This window comes from Lates calcarifer, linkage group LG23, assembly GCF_001640805.2.
Source record: "Lates calcarifer isolate ASB-BC8 linkage group LG23, TLL_Latcal_v3, whole genome shotgun sequence".
NCBI lineage: Eukaryota > Metazoa > Chordata > Actinopteri > Centropomidae > Lates > Lates calcarifer.
In genome coordinates this window covers 9,609,718-9,632,924 of record NC_066855.1, presented here as the reverse complement: position 1 = coordinate 9,632,924, position 23,207 = coordinate 9,609,718, and the positions used below count along the sequence as shown (strand labels likewise).

General features: G+C 40.2%; 1 protein-coding gene across 1 annotated transcript in view; it reads right to left on the bottom strand.

Annotated features, from left to right (window-relative positions):
• LOC108873433 (protocadherin-15-like) overlaps positions 1 to 23,207 on the bottom strand; it is a 132,479-nt gene that overhangs the window by 15,987 nt on the left and 93,285 nt on the right. The window contains 8 exon segments of the mRNA XM_051066397.1: positions 8,089 to 8,199; positions 10,466 to 10,684; positions 11,228 to 11,404; positions 13,019 to 13,107; positions 13,458 to 13,688; positions 17,615 to 17,742; positions 21,049 to 21,189; positions 22,475 to 22,584. Coding sequence (XP_050922354.1) covers positions 8,089 to 8,199; positions 10,466 to 10,684; positions 11,228 to 11,404; positions 13,019 to 13,107; positions 13,458 to 13,688; positions 17,615 to 17,742; positions 21,049 to 21,189; positions 22,475 to 22,584 — 1,206 coding nt within the window.

Sequence of the window (23,207 nt, the reverse complement as noted above, 5' to 3'; positions counted from 1 at the left end):
TAGTGAGTGATCTGCAGATAGCAAGCCTTCAAAGTGGACAGAGATGCATTGTAACTTCAGTAATTTTCATAAGTAGGAAGACATTTGGTCTACAATGAAGCAATTTTAGATACATGGTGAAACATCCTCCATTCTAAAACTATGGGCCAACAAATCCCTTTTGACCTGATGTAGCTGGGTGACCTTCACAAAATACTGTATCTGATATGTAAGTTGAGTAAAGCATTGTATTTCCTCATTAATATGCCTCAGATGTAGGAGACTGTGTACACAACTACCTCTGCATACTTTTCTGGCACAATTACAACAAGAGAAAAGAACTGCACAGGTGTCATCATTTTAAGTCAGTAGATGTGCCAGCATCTTTGAGGAAAAATGCTTAAAGATGCAGGACAAATACACATGACTGGGGTTTCTATTTTCACCACAGTTGGCTACCATAGGTTCTACTGTAAACACGACAGGGGACTACTTGTGGTTAGTATGCTTATTACTAATGTGGATGGGTTAGTGAATTATCTAACTGTACAGATAACCACTTCTACAGTGGTTACTATTCCATTCCATATTACATCAATAAATCCTGTACACTTAGGTAGCACCACATATTTTATTGGGAAAAATGTCTCATGTTCATGGCCTTATTGTATGTATTGTAAGTACCTGCACAATGACAACAGAACCCTCTAGAAAAAAGTCATAAAAATTCAGCATATATTGTGAATAAAAATATCACTCTACAAAAATGTTTGTTTTAGAAATCTTTCCACTGCACCTATTCATCCACCTAAGTATTACCATTATTTTGTCTTGGAAAAAAAACAATACATTCACATGACCTTAAAAGACAATGCAGACCACTATGAATGCAAAGACAATGCGGTCCAAGGGGAAAAGATATAATTAACTACAGACAACAATGAAAATTAGTGTTAATAGAAGACAGACTGAGAACAACAGAAAGACAAACCTTTCAGAGCTAAGAATCAATATGCGGAACTAGAGACAAATGAGTATTTATAAAATATGAGTACAAACTACCAACTAGATCATGTTTGAAGTCTGGAACGAGTTACCTTTAAACATGTTGATATTTAACAAATATGGAAGGATGTTTGCAGACAGCTGCCTACTGATAGGAACAGACAGATGTAATATGTAATTGTACAGAGAAAGTCTGTGATCTTACAGAAAGTAACTATGTAACAGTGAATATCAATGAAATGAGGTGGAGAGTTATGTCACTGGTTATAGTCCTGTAACAACAGGAATACTATAGCAAAACTCATCCATGCAAAGAAAATATAAGGATTTCCCCATCAAACATAGTTCAATCCAAGTTGGCAGGTTTAATAATGTTCTTCACTCATCTGATTGATTTTCCTTCTCCCACTCTGTACATCTTGAATCAACCAGTTTAGAAGCCTAGAAAATGTGTGTTAAAGCCATCCCGAAGTTGTTATCAGTGGGCAGATCAACAGGGTCTTGTCAAATTTCTTCAAAAAACACAATGCCCGTAGCTGACTGATTATAATTTGTTGTTAACGGGAATGTCAATTACTTGGCAAGGATGTAAAATGGTAATGACAGTAGTTGAACTGAAAGTTAACCAGGGGATATTTCATCTCTTCTAATCGTTTTATTTCACAGTGCCCATCTGTAGTTATTTAAGCCAGTTTCTCTCAGTATTAATTACAGAACAAGTCCTGGAAATATGGTTTGGGTGGGTGGGTAGGGGACTTAAATAATGGCTGAGGAGGATAATGAGTAAGCCTCCCAACAATTGCTTTGATGTCATAGCTGGAGCCAGGCTTTTGAATTCCTCATACTGGTTCACGTTCACTGAAATGGAAGCGCAAATTAAAAAATGGACTTAACCCGTTGACCTGATTTCCTCCTCACGCTTCACCACTCCTTTAAGCTGTCCCTTGTCTTGTAATGGTCAAACAGAAATAGAATAAAGTAACAGAGTAAAGGTCCTTTCCAGCTATAATATGACCGTATTTATTATGGCCATATAGGATATGACCTTCTTTGCTGTTTCACCTTCTCCCTTTCTCATAACAAGTACCATTTGTGAGGGCAAACATTTTTGTTCTACCCATAAGGTTTATATTGGGCCAAGTTCATTCTCTTTCTTATGTAGAAAACATGAAGTCAGGTTGGAAGAAATCATCAAATCATCACAGCATCCCACTGAGCTATTTTGAGCAGCAGTCCCTTGACAGCTCCGCAGCAACTACGCAACAACGTTAAGAAATTCCCCTCTGTGTGTTTTCCATATCAGAAAGGCAAAGGCTAGAGCATTGTCGACTGAGAGGGGAATCGTTTCTCAAGTTCCTCCACGATGGAGTTCATGTTGGGGTTGGGTTGAATCTGTGGAGGATCCACTCCTTCTCCACCTCCTCCTGTTCCTTCTCTAACTCCCTCTCCTGCCTCCCCTCCACCCCCTCCCTCTCCGACTGCTAATGCATCCAAGGAGTCGAGGGAATCCAGAGAATCCAGAGAATCCACCGAGGCCCGGCTCTTCATGACCTTTTTGAGCGGGATCTGTTTCTGATCTATCTGACTGAACATGTTGGCCACGGACTTCTCGATATCCGCAATGTTTTGGATGTTCTTTAAGATTCCTTTCAGCTCTTTTCGGGGAGGTTCGGGCTCCACAGGAAGTGGAGGTGGTGGCGGACGGAGGGACACGGGCCGGAGAGCTGGCGCCTCGGAGAGTGATGGGAGGACAAAGGTGGATGGGCGCAGAAGTGAGGGCGACAGCGGTGGAGGGAGAGGTGGGGGTGGGGGAGGTGGGGGAGGAGGAGGAGGAGGAGTCGGTGGGGCCTGCTTTTCTGTATGGTTGGAGTGCGATGAAGCAGGGTGGGAAGGAGGAGGGGAGGAAGGGTGGTGTGGAGGAGAAGATGAAGGAGGGAGAGGAGCAGATGTAGGAGGTGGTGGAGGTGGTGGGGATGCAGGTGGTGGCGGTGGCGGAGGAGTTGAAGGAGGATCAGGGATAACCTCTAGATGGACCTGAAGTCTGTCTTCCGCACTCTGGTTTCCTGTTAAGTTTGCCCCGAAGCGCCGCAGCACAGGGGGAGTTGGCTTGTGACTTGGTGGAGGAGTTCCTCCATCACTTTGGGTGATGATGATACTCGGGGGACCTTCTTTAATATGAGAAATTTGGATGTTATGGGTTGGGGTGTGCTTTTGATGCTGAGGAGACTCAGGGAAAACAGAAAGTATGAGATCAGGCGACAAAGATCCTCGTGAATCTCTGTTTTGCCTTTGTCTCATTTCCTGGAGTGCCTGTTGCTCAAACTGTCTGGCTTGTTCTTTGACTGTCAGTTTGGGTTCCAGACTTGGGCTTGCCAAATCTGAATCCAACCCACGGTCAAATCCTGAATCCAGGCCGGCATCTTTGCTCTCCTTAAATTCAGCCTTAAGAAGCTCCAGCTCCCACTGCACAGGATCCATTACCACTTGGCGTCTCAAAGCATCGTACATCTCTCTTCGATGTAACCTTGATGGTAGAGTCCAGCTGTGTCCAACCCCAGATCCCCATCCACTGTCACTGCCGCTGTATCCACTGAACCCCAGATCACCTCCAGGGGAGCTAAGCCTCAGCCAGGCCTCTCGAAGGCCTTTCCTGGAAGGGGAGAAATTCCCAAGAAGGTCTCTCCTTCGATGGCTTCTTCCAAGAGTCTCTGGACTACTCAAAGTCCCGTCCTCATGGTAGATGGGATTTTTGATGGTCAGAGGGTTTTCATCAGAAAGAAAGGTAATGTTGGACTCAGACTTGGGCAGGTTGTTGAGCACCCCTCCGTTAGCAACACACTGCCGATGGGCAGCGATTGCACGGGTGGCAAAATCTGAGATGAGACGCTGACGGTCACTTTCATCCAAACTGCCACCACTCCCACCACCACTGTGGTTTGACCGGCTGGTACATGGATTAAGGAAAAAATGAGAAAAAAAAGATGGAATGAAGGGAAAAATAATGAAAGAATTACAGATAAAATAGAGGAGGGTACAGTGAATTGGGAAGACGTAATTATAATGAATCAAAGCTACATGAGGAGGGAGATGGAATGAATAAAATTTAAATGAAAGAGTAGTGAATGCACAGAATGGTAAAATGAAATGTTTTGTAAAGGGTAGCAACAACAGAGACATACATAAAGAGTGGTAGAGAAGGGAGATAAAACAATAGAACGTCTGCAAAAGCTCATTTGATAAAAGCAATGAAGAGAGACTCGATATTAACAGATGAATGAGGAAGGGGAATGAAAGGAAACGGATCAGGGATCTTAAACAAGGTATAAGTATTTTATATCTGTGCTGTTTTTACCAGAGGGGCAAGAGTTGAAGCGTTAAAAAATAGTCTTGAAAAACAAAGGAGGAGAATGCAAATAGATTTTATGTATGCTAAAAGTGGTGCACTACAAAGACGCCACTCTATCACGACTATAAACAATGCAAGATCTGTTGGGGCAGGGACAGGCAACTGTGTGCCATGGAGTTCTGAGAGCATACACATTTCCATTTCCAACAAAAGACTGATTATATCCTGGTCTCTGGTTGAAGGTGTGCTAATTACTGAAATCTCTGGCATAGTTTGTGACTCTGATGAAACTCTGCAGACTCTTGGTACTATGCTAAGGCAACCAATGCAAATTAACCAAAGTTATTGTTCATCACTGAACTGCCAAATGCACAATCAACCACTAGCAACACAACTTTGCTCTATGATCTACCAAAGTATAACTTACCTCGCACATAATACAACAATAACCGCTGAGAAGCACAGACACAAACACAAAACTAAAGCAAGGAAACTGTCACAGCATAGTGACAAACTAGTCACAGATATGAAGCAATTTTCAGCATCCTACTCACTTTTGTCTGTCAGTCATGGATAAGGGTAGATGGATGAGAACAAAGTAAGATAGATGTCAGTTATCATGAGAACAGGAAATGTGAAATGATGAAATCACAACAAAGGATGGTGTTAAAAAAAAGCTACGGTGGCAGAAAATGTCTATAAAACATGGTAACAAATCAGAGTTAAAAAGTAGTGGAACACTGGGGTGAACTTTGTCAATTTTTCCACCATATTACAAAGCATGTAATGTATTGTAATGTGTTGTGTTGCTAAATAACATGAATTTTGATTTAACTTTAATTTAATTTTAATTTTAAAAAACATGCGTCATTCAATGTGCTGCTAATAATAAGTTAAGGGACACTTCATTTTCTATAGGTAATTGAAAACAGACAATGAAATCCCAGTCTGTCAAGAGCTAAAGGTAATTAAAAGGAGAAGAAATACTTTGAAAATCAGTCTACTGAGCAGTTTGATAATGGACCTTAATTATGAATGTTCAAACTTTAGCGCTTTGCCAGGTTTTATGCTCTTTGGGGATTATGTAGTCCTTGCAACACTGCAGTGATACAGAACATACGCACATACAAGTATTACACAAGATATACGAAACACACAGACCCACACACACTGACACCAACACATACTCAATACCTTCCCCACCACAATTAAACATGCTCTGCAGCTTATCAATGGAATTAATTATCGCCTAGGGTGGTCTTTATAAATTATGGGCTGCATTTATTTCAATTATCTCATATCCAAGTTCATTTCCGCACACATTTTTCAGAGAATCATTTGGGCTGGCTAGTCTCACATGCATGCACATACACACACACACACACACACAGATAAAAACACTCACTCTTACACACAGTTGGAAATCCTGTGTTGTCATTTGGAGATAGTACCTACCATCTTGCATATGAATTGCTCTCATGTTAGTGGGAGAGGAGAGGCATATCAAGGACAGACAGGAAACCGGTGATGCATGTAATGCTGATAAGACTTCCTCTTAACTTCTTCTTAACACTCCAGTAAGGAATTGTGAATGCACTATCTGTAGTGAGTTTGTGCGTATGTGTGTGGTTGAGAAAACTTGCAGATAAAAGTTAATATGGTCCCTCTACATACAGACACTATTAGACTCTCGTTTAACCAAACCAACATGAATCAGACCAGTAGAAATTGGCCAGTGGACAAATTAAACACAATTTGCTAGAAGATACACAGAAACAGGGGAGCTAAACTGAGTGGCGAAGCAAATATGACTAAATTGCACAATAATACAGAACTTTTTGGGGCAGCGTATTACAGATGAATAATAATGCCCTTCAGCACTGATAAGAGGAGATGTAGGAGAATTAATAATAAATAAAAGTAATTTCTCCATTATCACCAAAAAGCTTATTTATATTGCCTCAATTTACTCACCATGGTCCATGGCCTTATGATTAGCAATGCTAGAATATGAAAAACAAATTGCTCACAAAGCCAGTATTCACAAAACTCATTGCAATCTTTCATGAAGGCTGATAAAGAGAAAGGTCATTCTTAGAGGGTCCATTTGGAGGACATCACTGAAAGTTGAGATATTTCAGTAAATGTGCTTTGAACATACTGTATGTGTTTTACTGGTGATTACAGTGATTGCAGCATCACTGAAGGCCACCAGTGGATGAAAATGTTGAAGTACACTTGAGAAGCTGAACACAAAGTGAATATTGTTCTGTAAGCAGATCAATGACCTTCATCTGTCTTTTGTATAGTGAGGACATTGGTATGCATTACATACAGGCAAAATGACAAGGGAAGAAATGAATGTCACTGAACTGTGTGAGGATAAAATTGTTGAGTTTATCTACGGCTGTTAACACATTCAAAAATTAGAGCTTTGTTTGGTGTTAGTCTGATGTGAGGTTACAAGGCTCTGCTTGATTAATCCAAGATTGTGTCATCTCTGCATAATGTCAGTTTCTTTGGCCACTGCAAAATGTGAAATGAGGGAAGTGTCTCTGGACTACAAAAAAGCTCCAAAGGCCACAGTCACAAATGTCTGCTGTTACTTTTAGACATTTCAACTCAATAAATCCTTGGAAGGGCTCTTAGATTAAGAGTGATTTGGGAAACATCAAAAAAGCAGGTCAAGTGTGATGAATCAACAAGAGCTAAGCACTGAGTAAATAAGTCTCATCATTTATCAGTTTGACGTGAAACTGGCTCAAGACCTTGACCAGTTAGTTAAATTGCCAAGCCCCTGTATGTTGGCAAGCCTTTAAACATGGCTGTTGGACAAGTGTGACGATAATGTGAGTGTGTGTCGATCATTTACCCCAAGAACAGCCGTGCTCTATTTTCCTCATTAATGCTGTTTTGTTTACTCACTAGGTGCACACTTTCATGCATGTAATGCATCATAATTTATGACCACAGCTTTGGCACCGCTGCATTTTGGTTTCCACTACAAACATCTTTGTGTTGTGATCGCTTTCATCTTCTGCATTTTTGTGCTTGAGAGGATTTTTGATTTAATCTTTATGCTATAGATGGAGTTTATTGTTGTGTTTGAGGGCTTTATGGCAGTTTTCCTGCTGTATGCATTATTTCCTTCCTTTTTATTTACGTGTGACAAGGATTTATGTTATAATTTTCATTTACTGATAGCTTTTCGTATGGATTAATGTTAGTGTTTTATGATATGCTGATTCTGTAGGAATTCCTGCTGTTTGTTTTTGAATGTTAGGAATAACAAATCTTTTGAACTGCAATTCCAAAGTGTGGTGCATGACAGAGCAGATGTATTTTTGTATGATAAGTGTCTGTCTCAACACATGCTGATGAAGATCTAAATATGAAAAGCGTGGTTTTATGACTGAGCAAATTGTATTCAAATATTCAGATTTTTTTATTCTTGTCCTCTCATTTTTAATGCATGAAAGAGGCGAAATTGGAAAAATATGAGATTTATGATTGACCTTAGTTTTGTGAATAATAGCTTTAGTCTGCAGAGACTCAAGGATTTGCATTTTCCATGGCGATCGTTAAAAGGCAGAGAGATGTAATACTGTGGGACTGACTGCATGTGTGGACACTGTAAAGCACCCAGAGTGGGAAAGGGGCACACTGCCAAAGGCTGGAGTTTAACAGCCACAGAAATGTGAGCTAATGCCTGTGTTTTGGCCCATCAGTGTAAAATGCCACTTTCACACTTCACTTACATGGCGTTGTCACCCAGCTCTTCATACAGGTTGTTGGCAGTGCCTCCCCCAGGTTTGCCCGTTGGCATTGCCATCTGGATACGGGCTGTTTTGGCACACTCTGCCTGGCGTCTGGACACAGCAGAGAGGAAACAGAGGGTTGGATATCTAAAGTTAGAGTGAAATCCAGACCATAAAAAGTAGCAGAACGGTCATAGAAAGGGCAGGAGGTCATTAAAACTTATTTTTAATATTGTACAGTACACATTTTGCTGGACCAAAAATGGCAAACAGATGAGTCCTTCTGACTTTGGCGATCTCTCTGTTGTTGTCAGCTTGTACTTTGTGTTTATTGCTTAGCAAATATCTGCATGGTAAAACAGTAATCTGTAAAACATGGCAGTAGACTCTTAGTCTGTCAGATATCCTGAAAGTTTATGTCCCTCTTCCTTGACTTAAACACTGAATAAACATTGTGATTCATGGGAATGCTGAACAGTGTCCACTGTGGACACAAGTGGCAATTGCAAGATAATGGCACACTGAATTTCTCTTCATTTTGCAGTATTTCCTTGAAGCAGTTGCTTTCATGATCATAATGAGGGACCTGACAGAGCTTATGGGCAGAGACCACAAGCTGGAGTCAACAAACATCTGTTTCCTGGTGAGGTACCATGTGTTTGCCTTGTGTTGTACTTGTGCATGTCTAAAACCACCAGAATGTTCATTTGCTAATATGCTAGAGTCATAACCTCTGCAAACTGACTCAGTAATATGAGTTACAAAGAAAAATTCTCTTATTTTATCTTTGTTGACATTAGTCACTACAAGCTACTGGTCATACCAAATAATGTTCTAGCGGCTTTGATTCCTATATGCTCATACACACACACACACACACACACACACACACACACACACACACACACACACACACACACACACACACTCTAATAAAAGCACTGGCTTTGGACATTTACTGATTCCATGTTCTTCAGGATTCATTTGTTTGATTGTCCGCTGTCCTTTCTGTTTCACCGCCCCTCCTGATCTCATCCATTTTATTGTACAATGAAAGTCAACAGATTAATCATGATGAAAGGTGTTTAAGAGAGCCATCACATTAATATTTTAGCATGGGAATATGAAAGCAGTACTCACTCTTTGAATCTGGTGGTATATGACAGATGTGGCAGTTGAGAGATAGAGAAAGAGAGAAAAGGATTAGTGATTATTTGAACCATAAATCACACAGCACCTCTTGTTAGTCAGGTTTACTTACTGCAATTTACAATCAAAGACAGACAATTGGTCTTCATTACAGTCATATAACAACACTGACTAGTAATTATTATGCTGATGATTACTACACTGTTTCTCTTTCTTCAAATCTTTTCTCCTTTCTACTCCTCTGCCATTTGTCTCTCCTTCTCAGCAGGATGAGAAGCTTTCTCAAAAACGCACTGATCCAGTTTAAATGTGTGTGTGTGTGTGTGTGTGTGTGTGTGTGAGTGCTTGTTTATGGGTGTTGGGGAGATGGCTGAAATTAATAGCCTTTCACGGTGGTTAGCTAAACAAACTATTAGAATTGGCACTGTGGGACAGGCTGCCATGCTGAATCATCTAAGGAAGTGACTGGCCCAGGTGACAAAATGATAAATAGTGCTAAAGGACGTCCTATGGGAGAGACTGTCAACTTTGTCTATTTATCTGTCTGCATGCTCTTAAAAGAACTTCATACGTTTTCTAGATGGCTCGTTATCTCTGTTACTGTTCCCATTTGAAGTCAAATCCTTCTTTTTGGACTGACAAGTTCTGAGGACCTACCTTTGTACATTATAATTCAGTAGCATCAACTTCATGTTGAAGTAGATGGTTTCCCTTCAAGTGCATTTACAGCAGTACAAATGCTCTTGAATGCATAATCCAGAAATCACACCAAACGTACCTTTCAATGAACATTCTAAGCATCAAAATACAGGATCTATTGCTGTGCTGCTTTAGTAGACTTAATAGCTGCCTGTGGGGTTCATACAATAATCCACTTCACTAAGCATACAAGAGAAAAAATGGGCAAAAAAGGAGAAGTCTGTGCATTGATTGCTTCCTGACATTTGGTAAGGACTGACACTTTTGTTAGTCCTACTAGCGTAAAGTTTGCACTATTTTTAGCACAGTGCACTGGTGAGTATTTATGGCCCTGGAGGGATGGTGTATGTACAGTTTCCATGTTCTTCATAATAAGGGGACAATGAGTGTCTATGGCACAGAGGAAGAGGACGCTATGGCAGCCTGTTAGTAAGATCAGTTCACTGTTCATTTTGGTCTATTCAGTCTATGTTGTCCCTGATTGAAGCTGACCAAAGTGTAAAAACCACCACACATAATTCCTACTTACTGTCTGTAGGTGATAATAACGATTAGTATGGCAGGGACACAGCAGATGATGATAATAACTGCCAGAGCCAACAGCGCCCCCTCTGTGTAGCCTACAGCCTGCACAGCTTTCTTTACGCTGGACACCACTTCAGGGGTTCGGATCTCCAGAATCCGTCCACCGGGAGGGAGGAAGGGTTGGAACTCTTTGTTGATGTCCAAGAGTTTCCCATCGAGAAACCTTGAGATGAAAAACAGAGAGATGTGACTGAGACTGTGTATGCTCAGCAATAAAAAACGCAAAATTCTCAACTGCAACATTATGCAAGGGTTAATGCGTGGTAGAGAGGGGCAGTCCTTTCTGGCAGCTAGATGTCAAACAGTAATTCATTCGGCAAATTGCTCACTAACACCAAGATCACAGAAACACACACCCACTCACTTGTGCTTACAAACATACTTACAAATCTATTTAGCAGTTTTCTGTTTGTATTTCCAAATGCCTTACCCTCAGTGACTCTTAGTCAAAATAAGGTCTAGCAAATTTTATTAAGAACTTTTCTTCTTGTATGGATAAGCTGCCAGGGAGTACAAGACTGACTGCAACAAAATACCTGAAACATTGTGTGAATGGCAGCACACCAAAAACCTGAATGAAGCCAATTAATTTAGGAATTGCTTAATTGCGAAGTAATTTAGGTTCGGTCCTGTCCCATTTTATGATAAAAAAGCTTTTGGAGAGCTGCCATTTTACTTTTCATGGATTTGTTGGCAATGTTCTTACTTGTACAACTCCTGTCTAGATACAGCTCTATTTGTCAGAGGGTCAATAGCATAAATCATGAGGTCCGACTTGGTGTAGTCTTCCTGCTCCATTCCATCACCATGGCGGTGTGGCCCGATGGTTTCCACGACAACCTTAGCCCCCGGTATCTGATCTTGGACGTAGCGTTCCAAAATGCTGTGGATTAAAAATAATGGATTTTGATTGATGGGATCACATCACAGGATGCCAACATGACTGAGACACACACACACACACACAATTATTATATGTACACATTTACAAAAATATACCTCTGTGGACAACAAGTAGTACTTAGACACATGCAAAGACACAGCTTTCACACACCAGTCACACCACACACCATATAGACACACACATTTTTTTCAGTCTGTCAGCTTGGCACACCCATGCTGTGTGATATTGATTTCTGTCCCCTAAGAAACACCTGCTCACAGCAGGAATGGTCCCACTAAGGTGTGTGCAGTATGTGTGTGTGTGTGTGTGTGTGTGTAAGAGAGAGAAAGGGAGTGAGGCAGACAGTAAAACATTATTATCATGTTACGGGTATGATGCAAAAGAAGGCAGCAACTTGACTGAGCAGCGGCACAGCGTTTGTGTCTGCTGGTGCAGAGAGGCCGGTGAGAGCGAACATGGCAGAAATATCCTACTGTATAATGAATAATGCATTTTGTGTTTAATATTTACATCTTGTATTTCTTCAAATGAATGACACTACATCCGGCAGACTTTGGAGGGAGATATCTCGATTTGAGCAAACTCCTGAAACAATCTGAGGTCTCACTAGAACAAAGTCAGATTATTGTGCATTTAAAATGCTACTATGATGTTGATATGGTCATTTTTTTTCAGGGTTGGTGTCCCAGATATTTTGAGCAAAATGTGGCAAATTTAAATTTGAGCGTGTTGCCGTCAAGAGATGGAAATTGAGGGAGGGTTGAAAACATTATGGAAATTCAGCCTGAGAACATTCCATGGAAAATATGTCCCCATACTCCTATACAAGGATCCCTTAGATATTATCATCTCATAGCCTCTAAATTTCAATGCAGACAAAGGAGAAAACAACATCTAAATGTAATAAAGTGCATGATAAACATGAATATGGAAACATCTGTATCCACAGCTTGGTCCTTCAGTTGCTTTATTATATCAACATGGCCATTGTTTGCTGTGTAACTGTGGTGGTCTGATGTCTGACCCTGTTACAGTCCCAGTGTGGGTTCTAGTTCAGCTAAGCACTTGCAGCATTATTCCTACTGGGATACTTTATATAATAAAAGTACTATTTTTAAATGTGGTATTGTTTGTGCTCTTTATCAAGTCTTGTTCCCCATGGTGGCAATTACAGCTTGAGTTCTTCCTATGAAGACGCACCATGGTTAATTAATATGGAGGAATCATGGATTGGTGTAACTGAAAAATACAAAACGGCATCAATGTTAAAACTTAATTTCAGTACTATTTGACTGATTCAATGTACACCTACTCTTATAGAGAACTGTAACTATTTCTAATATATTACTGACTTATCAGGCTTGCAGTGACAATGTACATAAGGGCAGCCAGATGTGTTTTTAACCTCCTATATAGACAGAGCATTTATTTTCCAAGGTAAGCAGGAAACTGTCAATCAAAGTCTAGCAATACGTCTTATATAAGCAGAGGGTCAGTAGTTGAATAGACAAGGTGTCCATCAACAATTATGAGCAATGTTGATGGGCAGGTAGGCACAATGAAGGATCAACCATACAACATAATATACCTTACCTGAGCAGCTTGTCTTTGTTTTTCTCCACATAAGTTGGAGGGACGTTTGATACGACAACCTGCATGTCCAGCTGGTTTACGACTGACACCTACACAACAGAAAGACAAACAAGATGCAAACCGAGCTCATTCCTGCAAATGAATTGAGCTGTGAACACTGTGTTCAGCTATGAATTACTTCTTTATCAGACTAAACCACTGAGAAAAAGTTGGAAAAGATAACATTTCCAGTCCAGTCATGCTTCAAGCTTGTGCAAAATTGAGTTTGTTTTCATAGTCACATATTTATCTACTTTAAGGACGATGACGAGAGCAACATAAATCCCACTGGAATGCGGTCAAATCATCTCAACCTAATTTATTTTAAGGAAATGTATAAGATAAAATAAGAAATTATTATAAACCTGCCAAAAGTGTCAAAAAATATACATATACACACCACTATCTCCGCCTTGCTGCTGTGCCCTTGACCATAGTTGTCTGTAGCAACCACCTCAAACTTAAAATACGACCTCCTCATGTTGCGGTACATGATTGCGGTCTTCACCACACCGCTGTAAGGTTCGATGACGAAACCGTCTTTGCTGTCTTTTGGGTCTCTGCCAGCGGGAGGGGGAATGATCAGCCGGTACATCATCGAACTGTAGTTACCAGTGTCTTTGTCCAGAGCCTGGAAAAGGAGGAGAATAAGACTCACTAGAGTGTATCATTATAGTAACCATCAATGCAATGCTGCCGCAAAATATCATCACCATAACCACTACTGTCATGAAATGTCATCATCATGCACGCAAACAACACTGTGATCAAGTCATTGTTGGCATTATCATAATAAACAATTCTATAATTTCTGATGATTATAACTCCTCTGCCTCCTGATCATCATAATAGCTTTGATTACAGGTGTTGCAGCTGATCGATACAGGACACTGCCATGTGTATTGATTAGTTCAGGACTGATAACCTGTCTTGTATTTTTCACTAACTAAAAGTCACATTTTCTTTATTTTTTGCTTGTGGGGAAACCTACTCTGAGACTTGTACTTGTAGAGCTTGTACCGTTTGATGTAGTACTCTGAATCAGCAGTAGGGGGTAAAGTGGTCCTCTGAGCTGTACCAAGGTCTGTTCATCTGCTCTGTCATTCTGGCTAACAATCAACTCTCTCCCACGTTCACACATACATGCAAACCTCACATTCACACCCAGACACACACTCAGACAGACATTGATTTATCGCTGGGTCTTTACAAGAAGGGCTGGGAGAATAGACTACAGATTCAGCTCTGAGACAGCCACCATATCAAAGGTAGCACTGTACTAGGAAGAAACAAAAAAATGTGTTTTTCTTATGGCCAGGGAATAAGAAAATAAAAGCAAGGAAGAAAAGAAGAGTCAAAAGAAATAAGGAGGCATAGATATAAAGCTAAGGGAATAAGGGAGGAAGGGTGGACGGAGGGAAGAATTGATCTATTTTTTGTGTACATACAATACTTGCAGTGGTTCCTGGCACAGTTCGGATAACTTCTCAGTGATGCATCAATATCTGCAGTAATATCAACCACCTGTTTAAACTGCAATAACACAGGTGTGGGGCATAGACATGAGTATTTTCTACTCGGCTGAGGGTAGAGCTGTGGTCGAAATCCACGAGCATGTGAATTCTAAGCAGGTTTTGCTTGTGTGGTACGTTGTAAAATTACAGTATGTATACTGGAAACAGAATCATTGATTTTTGAGCTGAGTTCGTAAGCTGTAAAAGTCTTATTGCCACGTTCATGTATTTCATCACTTCCTGCAAGTATGTTGATTTCTTATGATTTCTATGCTCTAACTCCAAAAACAGCATATAATAAAATGAAACAATATATCCTCACAAATCAACACACTAGCAAGTACTGCAAACATTTCAGTTCCTTTAAAGCCCTCCTTTGGCCCATTCTGTCAGAAAATCAACAATTTGGAAGATAAAATAAAAGTAACCACTCTGATTCCCCCCTGCACATCTGAGCCTCATTCAAAAGCAGTCTCACATGATGAATCACTTGGTGAGGAAGGCTGTGGTCAAAGACATTGTGTAAAAATAATGTAGCTGCATGTGAAACCCATTGTGTGGTGCCAGTGCACAGCATATAACAAAAAGGCAGAAACACGGCTCAACTTTTTCTTCAGTGGCGACTGACAAGGCACTGATAACTATAACATGCCAGCCCACACTCCAGATCTACTGTTCTACTGTTTACCTTGGGGACATCATGAAGAATAAAATGAATATTGCTGTACTAACTTTCTAACATTGCATGATCCTTTCCAATGCTGTCAGATGTTGTGTCATTTGATTAAACTTGACTTCCTGGATAGTATATTATATTCTCACCAGTAGCTCGAGCAAACACACCCACACCTCTGCAGATCTTTGATTTAAAAAAAATATATATATATTTTTTAATGAAGGGCTATTTTTGGTTTGAACACCCACTAAAAAGGAGGCTTGAGGGTTGGAATTAGTAATTAACTAGAATTACAGCCTTGCAGTCGTATGCCTCCTCCAAACAGTCCAGTTACAGTTAATTAGTGTGTGAATTCTTGAGTTATGGCAAAAACGTGTTCAGTTCATCTTTTGAGTCCAAGTGAACATTTGTGCCAAATTTGTAGGGAATTTGTAGGGAATTCCTAAGGCCTTCCTGAGGTGTTGCATTCATGACCGAAAAAACATGATTTTTGAGTGCACAGTGACCTTGACCTTTGACATCTGACCAACCAACTAATCACTTCACCCTTGAGTCCAACTGAATGTTTGTGGCAGAATCAATGAAATCCCCCTCAGGTGTTCCTGATACATCGTGTTGACAAGAACATGAGGTCACTGTGACCTTGACCTTTGACCACCAAAATGTATTCACTTCATCATTCAGTCTAAGTGAACGTTAGTATCAAACTTGAAGAAATTTCTGATGCGGATGCAGAGACATAAAAAACAAGAGGGAAAAGCTGAAGAAAGGAGGAAGAGTACATTCAGTGCCTCTGTATTTGCATTGGTTATGGTGGGAAAAATGACAGGAATATCCTGAGAGGGCAAAATGTGACACAAATTGATTTAGAAGAATAAAAGAATCTTTGGAGGTAACGAGTGGGTGACTCATCTGCAGTCTAATCAATATCTGTATTCTGGTGTCATCTGAGGGACAAAAAGACAGATGAACTCCTGCACGTGCACTTGAACACAGATACTCTGAGGGCATGACAGCCCAGCACAGATAGGAAAATGTAGCCCACTACACACACACACACACACACACACACACACACACACACACACACACACACACACACACACACACACACACACACACACACACAAAACTCATTAAGACAATGCACGTGCTTCAGACAGATGTGATGGAATTAGTTAGATTTGAGTGAAGCCACTGAGATTGAAAATGCACATCTCTCAAACTTTCTCTCCATCTTTTGTCTCGCTCGCTCCTTAGCGAGGGTGCCGCCAGCACCACCCTTGTATCCTTCTCACCCCAATCCCATCTTTTCATCCACCCATGAATCATGTATGCCTTATACTGTCCAATCAGTTTGTTGCTCAGTGGGATACCAGTTAACTTTATCTAACCATCAATCCTCTCTCTTCCTTTCAGCCTCCAGATCTATTGCCTCTCTCCCTGTGATGACTGAGCCTGACTGAGCGGGCTAGTAGTTCTTCCGTGTCAGTCTGTTAAAGTATTAAAAGAGGTCAGATCACTGTAGAGCAGGTTATTGTAAACCAGCTTAACATACACAAAATCCCAGTGTAAAACCACCACCTCAGGTGCTTGCAGCAGAGGAGTAATAATTTGAAATACAAGATTTATGAGTGTGAAAAGCACATTTTCTATACTTGTGAAACTAATTTTAAATATGACTCTTTGTTGCATGCTCTCCCTTATTCTCACATCTTCCCTGTCACTCTCGCTGTGTATGATCTAATGAAGCAGGAATATCTAAGAATGTTCTTAAAAACTGTAATAAAATATTAAAGCACATACTTTTTTGCCTGAGACCCTGCCCAAGTCTCTTGTGGCATCCAGGCTCATTAAAACATATTTCTGCTTCTCAGATAGAGGCTGAAAGAGATACGCTCCGTGACCCATTTTGGGTCCTGAAAGGCATTTTAATAATACAGGAGTCGCTCAAGTTGTTTACAGTGATGTGAAATTCTTCCATGTTAGGTAAAAAAAAACAACAAAAGAAAGGGAAATAAAAGGATGTATAAATTAACAGAGACACAGAGGTCACTGTCGAGAGAATTCCAGAGAGTAATCTTAGCAGATAATCTTGTTGCTTAGCGGCTTTAAGATTATCTCTGTCTTAAATACACAGCACAAATACAAGCACACAAATCCACATGAGCACTGTAAGCACCCCTATGTGGAGCTGAACTAAATTTTGCTGGACTTCAGCTCCTTTTGAGACCAAGACTTAACAATGAGGGGATACTATTTTAAGCAAGAACTGCTGATGTAAGGTGATAAATAAAAGGAACTGTAGCCAAAAAAGTTGGAATACAGTAGAATTGTACGTGTAAGTATGTTTGCCTGTATTTGTACCTGCACTTGCAAGACCGAGGTGAAGGTTTTGGCATCTTCTGCAACCCCTCCAATGTAGAGAGGTCTGGTGAAAACCGGTGGGTGGTCGTTCTCATCCTGGATGTCAATCACCACCTTAGCTGTGTTAGCTAGGATGGACACACACACATACAATTAACACATTACAAAGACTAGAAAGTTGAGAAGCACAGACAGTATTTGCTTTGAAAAATCCGCAGTGTAGAGATGCTTTACAAACTGAGAAGAATTTCAAACACAGTTGTCTTAAGAGAAACAAAAGGTGTGTTTCATAGTAATGAGATGAGCTACAGAGATAAAAAGTAAACTGCGAGAAATTAATTAACAAGGACAAACACCTGCAGATGCCTCAAGTATTACAAGTGCCGCAGATATTACTGTCTTTACTTGTAGGTGATAGTATTGACATAACTACACTAAAGGTGTAGACTATTTCTTTCCTTCTCTTGAGGCTGAACAGGGTGACAAGTGTAAAACTGGTCTGACCAAGATTGAACTGCCTCTGCTAGTGGAAACTCTCCAGCTGAAGTTGCAAACCATGTCCATGAGGTGATCAGCAGCATTTTGAGAAAAAATACGCTGAGTTTATCTGGTTCTTCAGGACTGTGTGGGTGTGGTGTGATCAGATTTGATTTGATTAACAGTTTTTGGTAACACACACACACACACACACACACACACACGCAATCAAACAGCCCCACTACTGTCATGACATTTTGACTCAAATGCTTCTAAATCCTGGCAGAAAATACTGTGTTAATGTAGAGCCACACAGTGAGATTCAGATAAACAAAACTCCAAAAAGTTTACATAGTGATCAAAAAGTGGGATGGCACAGCAAGTAATGACTGGAGGCTTGTTAGCCTCACTTCCACAGCTGAGCAAAGACTCTGAAGACGAGCTGCGAGAAACACAAGGAACTGCTGAATGTCTGGGGATGCTGCATTAGAGGTGACCCTGCTCTGAGCTATTTGATCATATCTCTGAGATCAAGAAACCTCGCTGGTCATGAATATTGACAATATTGCTGTCGACATTGTGGCCTTTTCAAATTAAATCTTCAAAAATAATGTCTGCGCCAAGATTCAAAATCAAGTTTTGCATCATTAACACTGTAAGAGACACTCTGAATTACACCCACAAACTGCATGAAACTATTTAATATCTATCAGCCTCTGGTGTAATTAATCCACACTACTTCTGCATAGGACTGTGCCAATGAGCCTCCGTCAGTCACATTCAGTGATTGCAACTTGGAATGACTCGCATTCAGTCTTTGTCTGGCCAATAACAGAGAATTCTGAATCACACCCACGTGAAACTGTGACACAATACAGCAACCAAACTCTGTAAAAGGATTATGTCACAAAAAAACAAAACAAAACAACTTTGGCATGTAAAAAGAAAAACACAAACAAACAAGCAGATAGAAACATTCATCTACTTATCTACAGTAGCCATCTAAGAGACACCACACCAAAAATTAACACTGTTTACGATTCCCACCTTCACTTGAGTTAGAAAACTGGATTAACGCATTGTTAGAATCCTATTGATTTGCTGCCTGATTAAAATGCGTAGGAAAAAGAATTGAAGGAGATTTGCTAATGACTACAATGATTTGTTTTAATCCCTGCAGAATGCTTAAATTCAAATGGTTGGATGAAATGAGAACAGCATGTGGTAAACACTATAATCAAAGAAGAAAAGAGAAACCCGGGGAGCTGAGCATCAATTAAGAAGAATGCAGATATGTTTTGGGAGGAAGAAAGAGAAAAGAGAGAGGGACCAGCGGAGACGGACAGGAAAAAAGGCAGCAAGAGGAGGCGGGAAGAAAGAAAGACAGAGTGAAGAGTTAGAGACTAATTAGAGCCATTTTCGCATCAGAAATAATTTCAATAAAAACCGTGAAAACTTGTTTTGGTCGGTCCTCCCACGTTCAACTGAAGGGTAATTCATTTCTGGAAGGATCGAAACCAGGATGTAAATGAAAGAAAATGAAGATGGATTTAAGTAAAAAGTATAAACAGAAATAAAAACTAAAGACTAAGATTGTGCTTAAGTTATAGCAGGTTCAGTTCAATTTAACACTGTACCAATGTCTGGAACAGAGCAGTGCTGGGAAGTGACAGAGCAGGTCAGTGGTTCTTGTACTTGACTTAAGTATTTCCCTTTTATGCCACTTAATACTTGCACTCCACTTAATTTCAGAGGGAAATATAAGCTTGTTTATTTGACTGAACAAGCTGAAAAAAAAAATCCTTGTTAAAGACCAGATCAGAGGCCCCAATCCTTTTTGTGACCCCTTATTGGAAAAAAGGCAGAGTTTAGATGTCTATGAGCTATTACTACTTCTGTCAAAGAGATATTTCCCCTCTAAACTTCTATCAGATGCCCAAAGAGGCAAATTTATCTAATATTTCATTTAAAAAAAGAATTTATCTTGTAACCTTCTGAGGGGGCCTGACCTTGAGGTTGGGGACTACTGGACTAAACTACCAAACTGTATATAAAACAATTAAAACTAGCTCCATGTCAGTAAAATGCTGCCTACACACTGATGCACTGGTACTATCAATCTGATGATGTAATATTTAACAATCTATCAGTCACAGGGATCAGTTACTATGTAGTTTTCTATGTAACTTCTTTAAGAGCACTTTTATTTTTTATACTAATGTACATTTTGCTGATAATATTTCCATACTTCTACTTAAAAAGGGACTTTTACTTTTCATTTTTGGCATTAATGTATTGGTACTTTTACTTCAAGTAACAGTTCTAAATATTTCTTCCACCACTGGGACAAAATATCTGAAAAAAGTTACAGCTTTATAGATAAAATATTCAATCTTCAAAACTGCTCACCAGCTTTATTTGGCCACTTTGATCACTGCAAACATATTTGATATTTGTGAGTGAAACTCTGGACAGTTGCATAACTGCATATCAGAAAGACACATGTGATAGCCAGTGAGAGAGATATCTAGGAAGAGGAGGAAAGGCAAGCATTTTAAAACAGTAACAGTGCAGCCTACAGGGTTGACAGATAGCTGAGAGAGAGAAAAGGTAGTTTTGAAAGGTAAAAACAACAGCTACGGCCCAATATAAGGTATCCTCTGAGACATATAACTGTATAGACAAGGAGAAGTTGGAGAGAACTTGTACAAGGTAAAAGTAGACAGAGCTCCAGAGAGAGTGAATGAGAGAATGAGTAGCAGAGGGTGCAGAGAAAGCGAAAGCCTGAGGCAATATTATCGTAATATCACGTAGTGGAGTGATGTATTGTTGTTTTTTTTAATCCTTCAGTGTGTGTGTGTGTATAATTAGAGTCAAGAAAAAAAATCTGTGATATCTGCGGTGATGCAATCCAATGTTAGTGCTGTAATCTTAGAGGAACACGACCACGCACTTACTCTTCGAGGGAGCTCGGAGGTTTGAGGACACCACTCTCATGGAGTCCGCTTCTACCTTCAGAGTGTAGCTGGAATTGGCCTCGTAGTCCAGAGGCTTGGCTGTGGAGATCACTCCTGTTGTTTCGTTTAATGCGAACACCCCTGGACAGAGACAGATGGAGGAGGAGAAGACAGCAAGCGTGGGGATGTAGTGAGGATGAAAGAAACAGAGAGCAAAAGATAAGAGAGCAAGGTCAGAGAGGCACAGTGATAAAGTAGAGAGGATAGTTTTAGAAGAGAAAATGAGGCTGTGCTGACAGGTTGAGTTTGAGGTATTTTGAACATTATTTACATGAGAAGCTTTAGCAAAAAAACAAGTAACCTACATCTGAAACCTGTCACTCCTTGACCCCCTTTACGACCCGACCAATCATTTCAAGTGCTTAATGACAAGATAAAACCTAAATGTGATTTAATACTCTCTCATTTACTCTCAGCCACATGTCACATGAATCTTAGATCTGGTCTTGTTTCCCCAAAATCAAGGTGGATCCTACTCCAGTCTAGATAGTTGTGGTAATGCAGCTAAAGCTGTTTGGTTAAGGCCCAAAACACAGGAACAAAAGTAACTTGTAGAAGTTTACACACAACAATGACTGGCACAGATGGATTATAATTAAGGAAAAAAATGTAACTCATTTTTATGGGCTCTCACTCCCGCACAGATCAGTCAGTGGATGGGCTGATCAGAGATTAGATGAATGCTGCGACAACATGTTACGTCTTTTGTATGAGTGTATGTTCTGAAATAGCTGAGGACACTTTCCTCCTGTCGCTTTAATCACAGGAAGAATTTCAGTGTCTATCAGCTGTGGCTATCAAAGGGTACAGACCCTGTTAGAGGCCATCTCTATCAGTGAAAACCAAGCGAGTGAATGCATCTTGGAGAGATGGATCCATTTACAGCTTTTCAGTATTTAGCTAGAATGCGTCTCAAACCACTTTCCAACAAACTTCAAGAGATGGGTTGAGCAACTGCATATCATCCCATTTTTTAAAGCTTCTTGGGTGTACTTACACTGTGCTTTTCAAAAATGCATATCCATCCCATTTACCCAAGGTATAAGAAGTAAGTTAAGCTAAGCTAAGTGCTAAGTGTAAACAGATTACAAGTGAGCCAAACTTCAATTTAGGCATTAAATGTTTTTTGTAATTCAGACAAAATGAGACAGATGTTAATTGGTCTCTGATCTCTGCACAACTGGTTATTTTTCTAAAGAAATACTCTATAAGCTGATAACTGCTAATAAGCAAGTAAACACTGTTCATAACTGAACTCACCAGCTACTTTATCAGCAGTCCCACCCATACAGTAAAGCTAGCCAAATCCACCACTGAAATCCACAACAGTATCGCTCTGTGCATAAACAGCTCTGAGTATACTCACCTCCCTTGTTGCCTTCGATGATGGAGTACACGATAGTTTGATTGACAGCAGCTGCCATGATGACTCCCACCGGAGTTCCAACAGCAGCCTCCTCACTCACTGGTGCAAACCTGGGAATGGATCAGTCAATCAATACCAACTGATAAGAAAATTAAATATGTATATGTGGGCTGAGGGCCCAACCTTCTCAGGAGGATCGACTGCAATTTGGCGAGTTAAATACAGCTGTGACTTAAATCTGTCAAGCGTGGCCAAAATGTTTCACTCCCTAGCTGCGTTTGCACTTAAGGAGCTACTTGCAGTCGGAACCTGAGAAGTTAAAATTAGTTGGCTGCTGAACAACAACCTTTTTGATGCTGGTAAGGAACAAATTCACTCTATACTGGTCACAACATTTGTGTACACTGTCTTCTGCATTTACATTCAGCAGGCTGTCTATCAAGCTTGCAGAGTTTTAGAGCGCTAAAGCATGCGAAGCCTCCTGCATGGTCCTCTGAGATGGTACACACTGTGTTTGGATAAAACTTGGTCTGACAGCAGCCCAGCAGCCCTTGTAGAAATTAGGTTCATATACATATATAATAAAACTGCAGATGTAATTGTGACTGAATTATGTTTCTTGTCAATGAAATGAGGATATGCTGTTAGTCCCGGCCACCGTGTGGGTGTGGCTTCTTCCCACGGTCCAAAGACATGCAAGTTAGGTTAATTGATGATTCTGTGAATGTGAGTG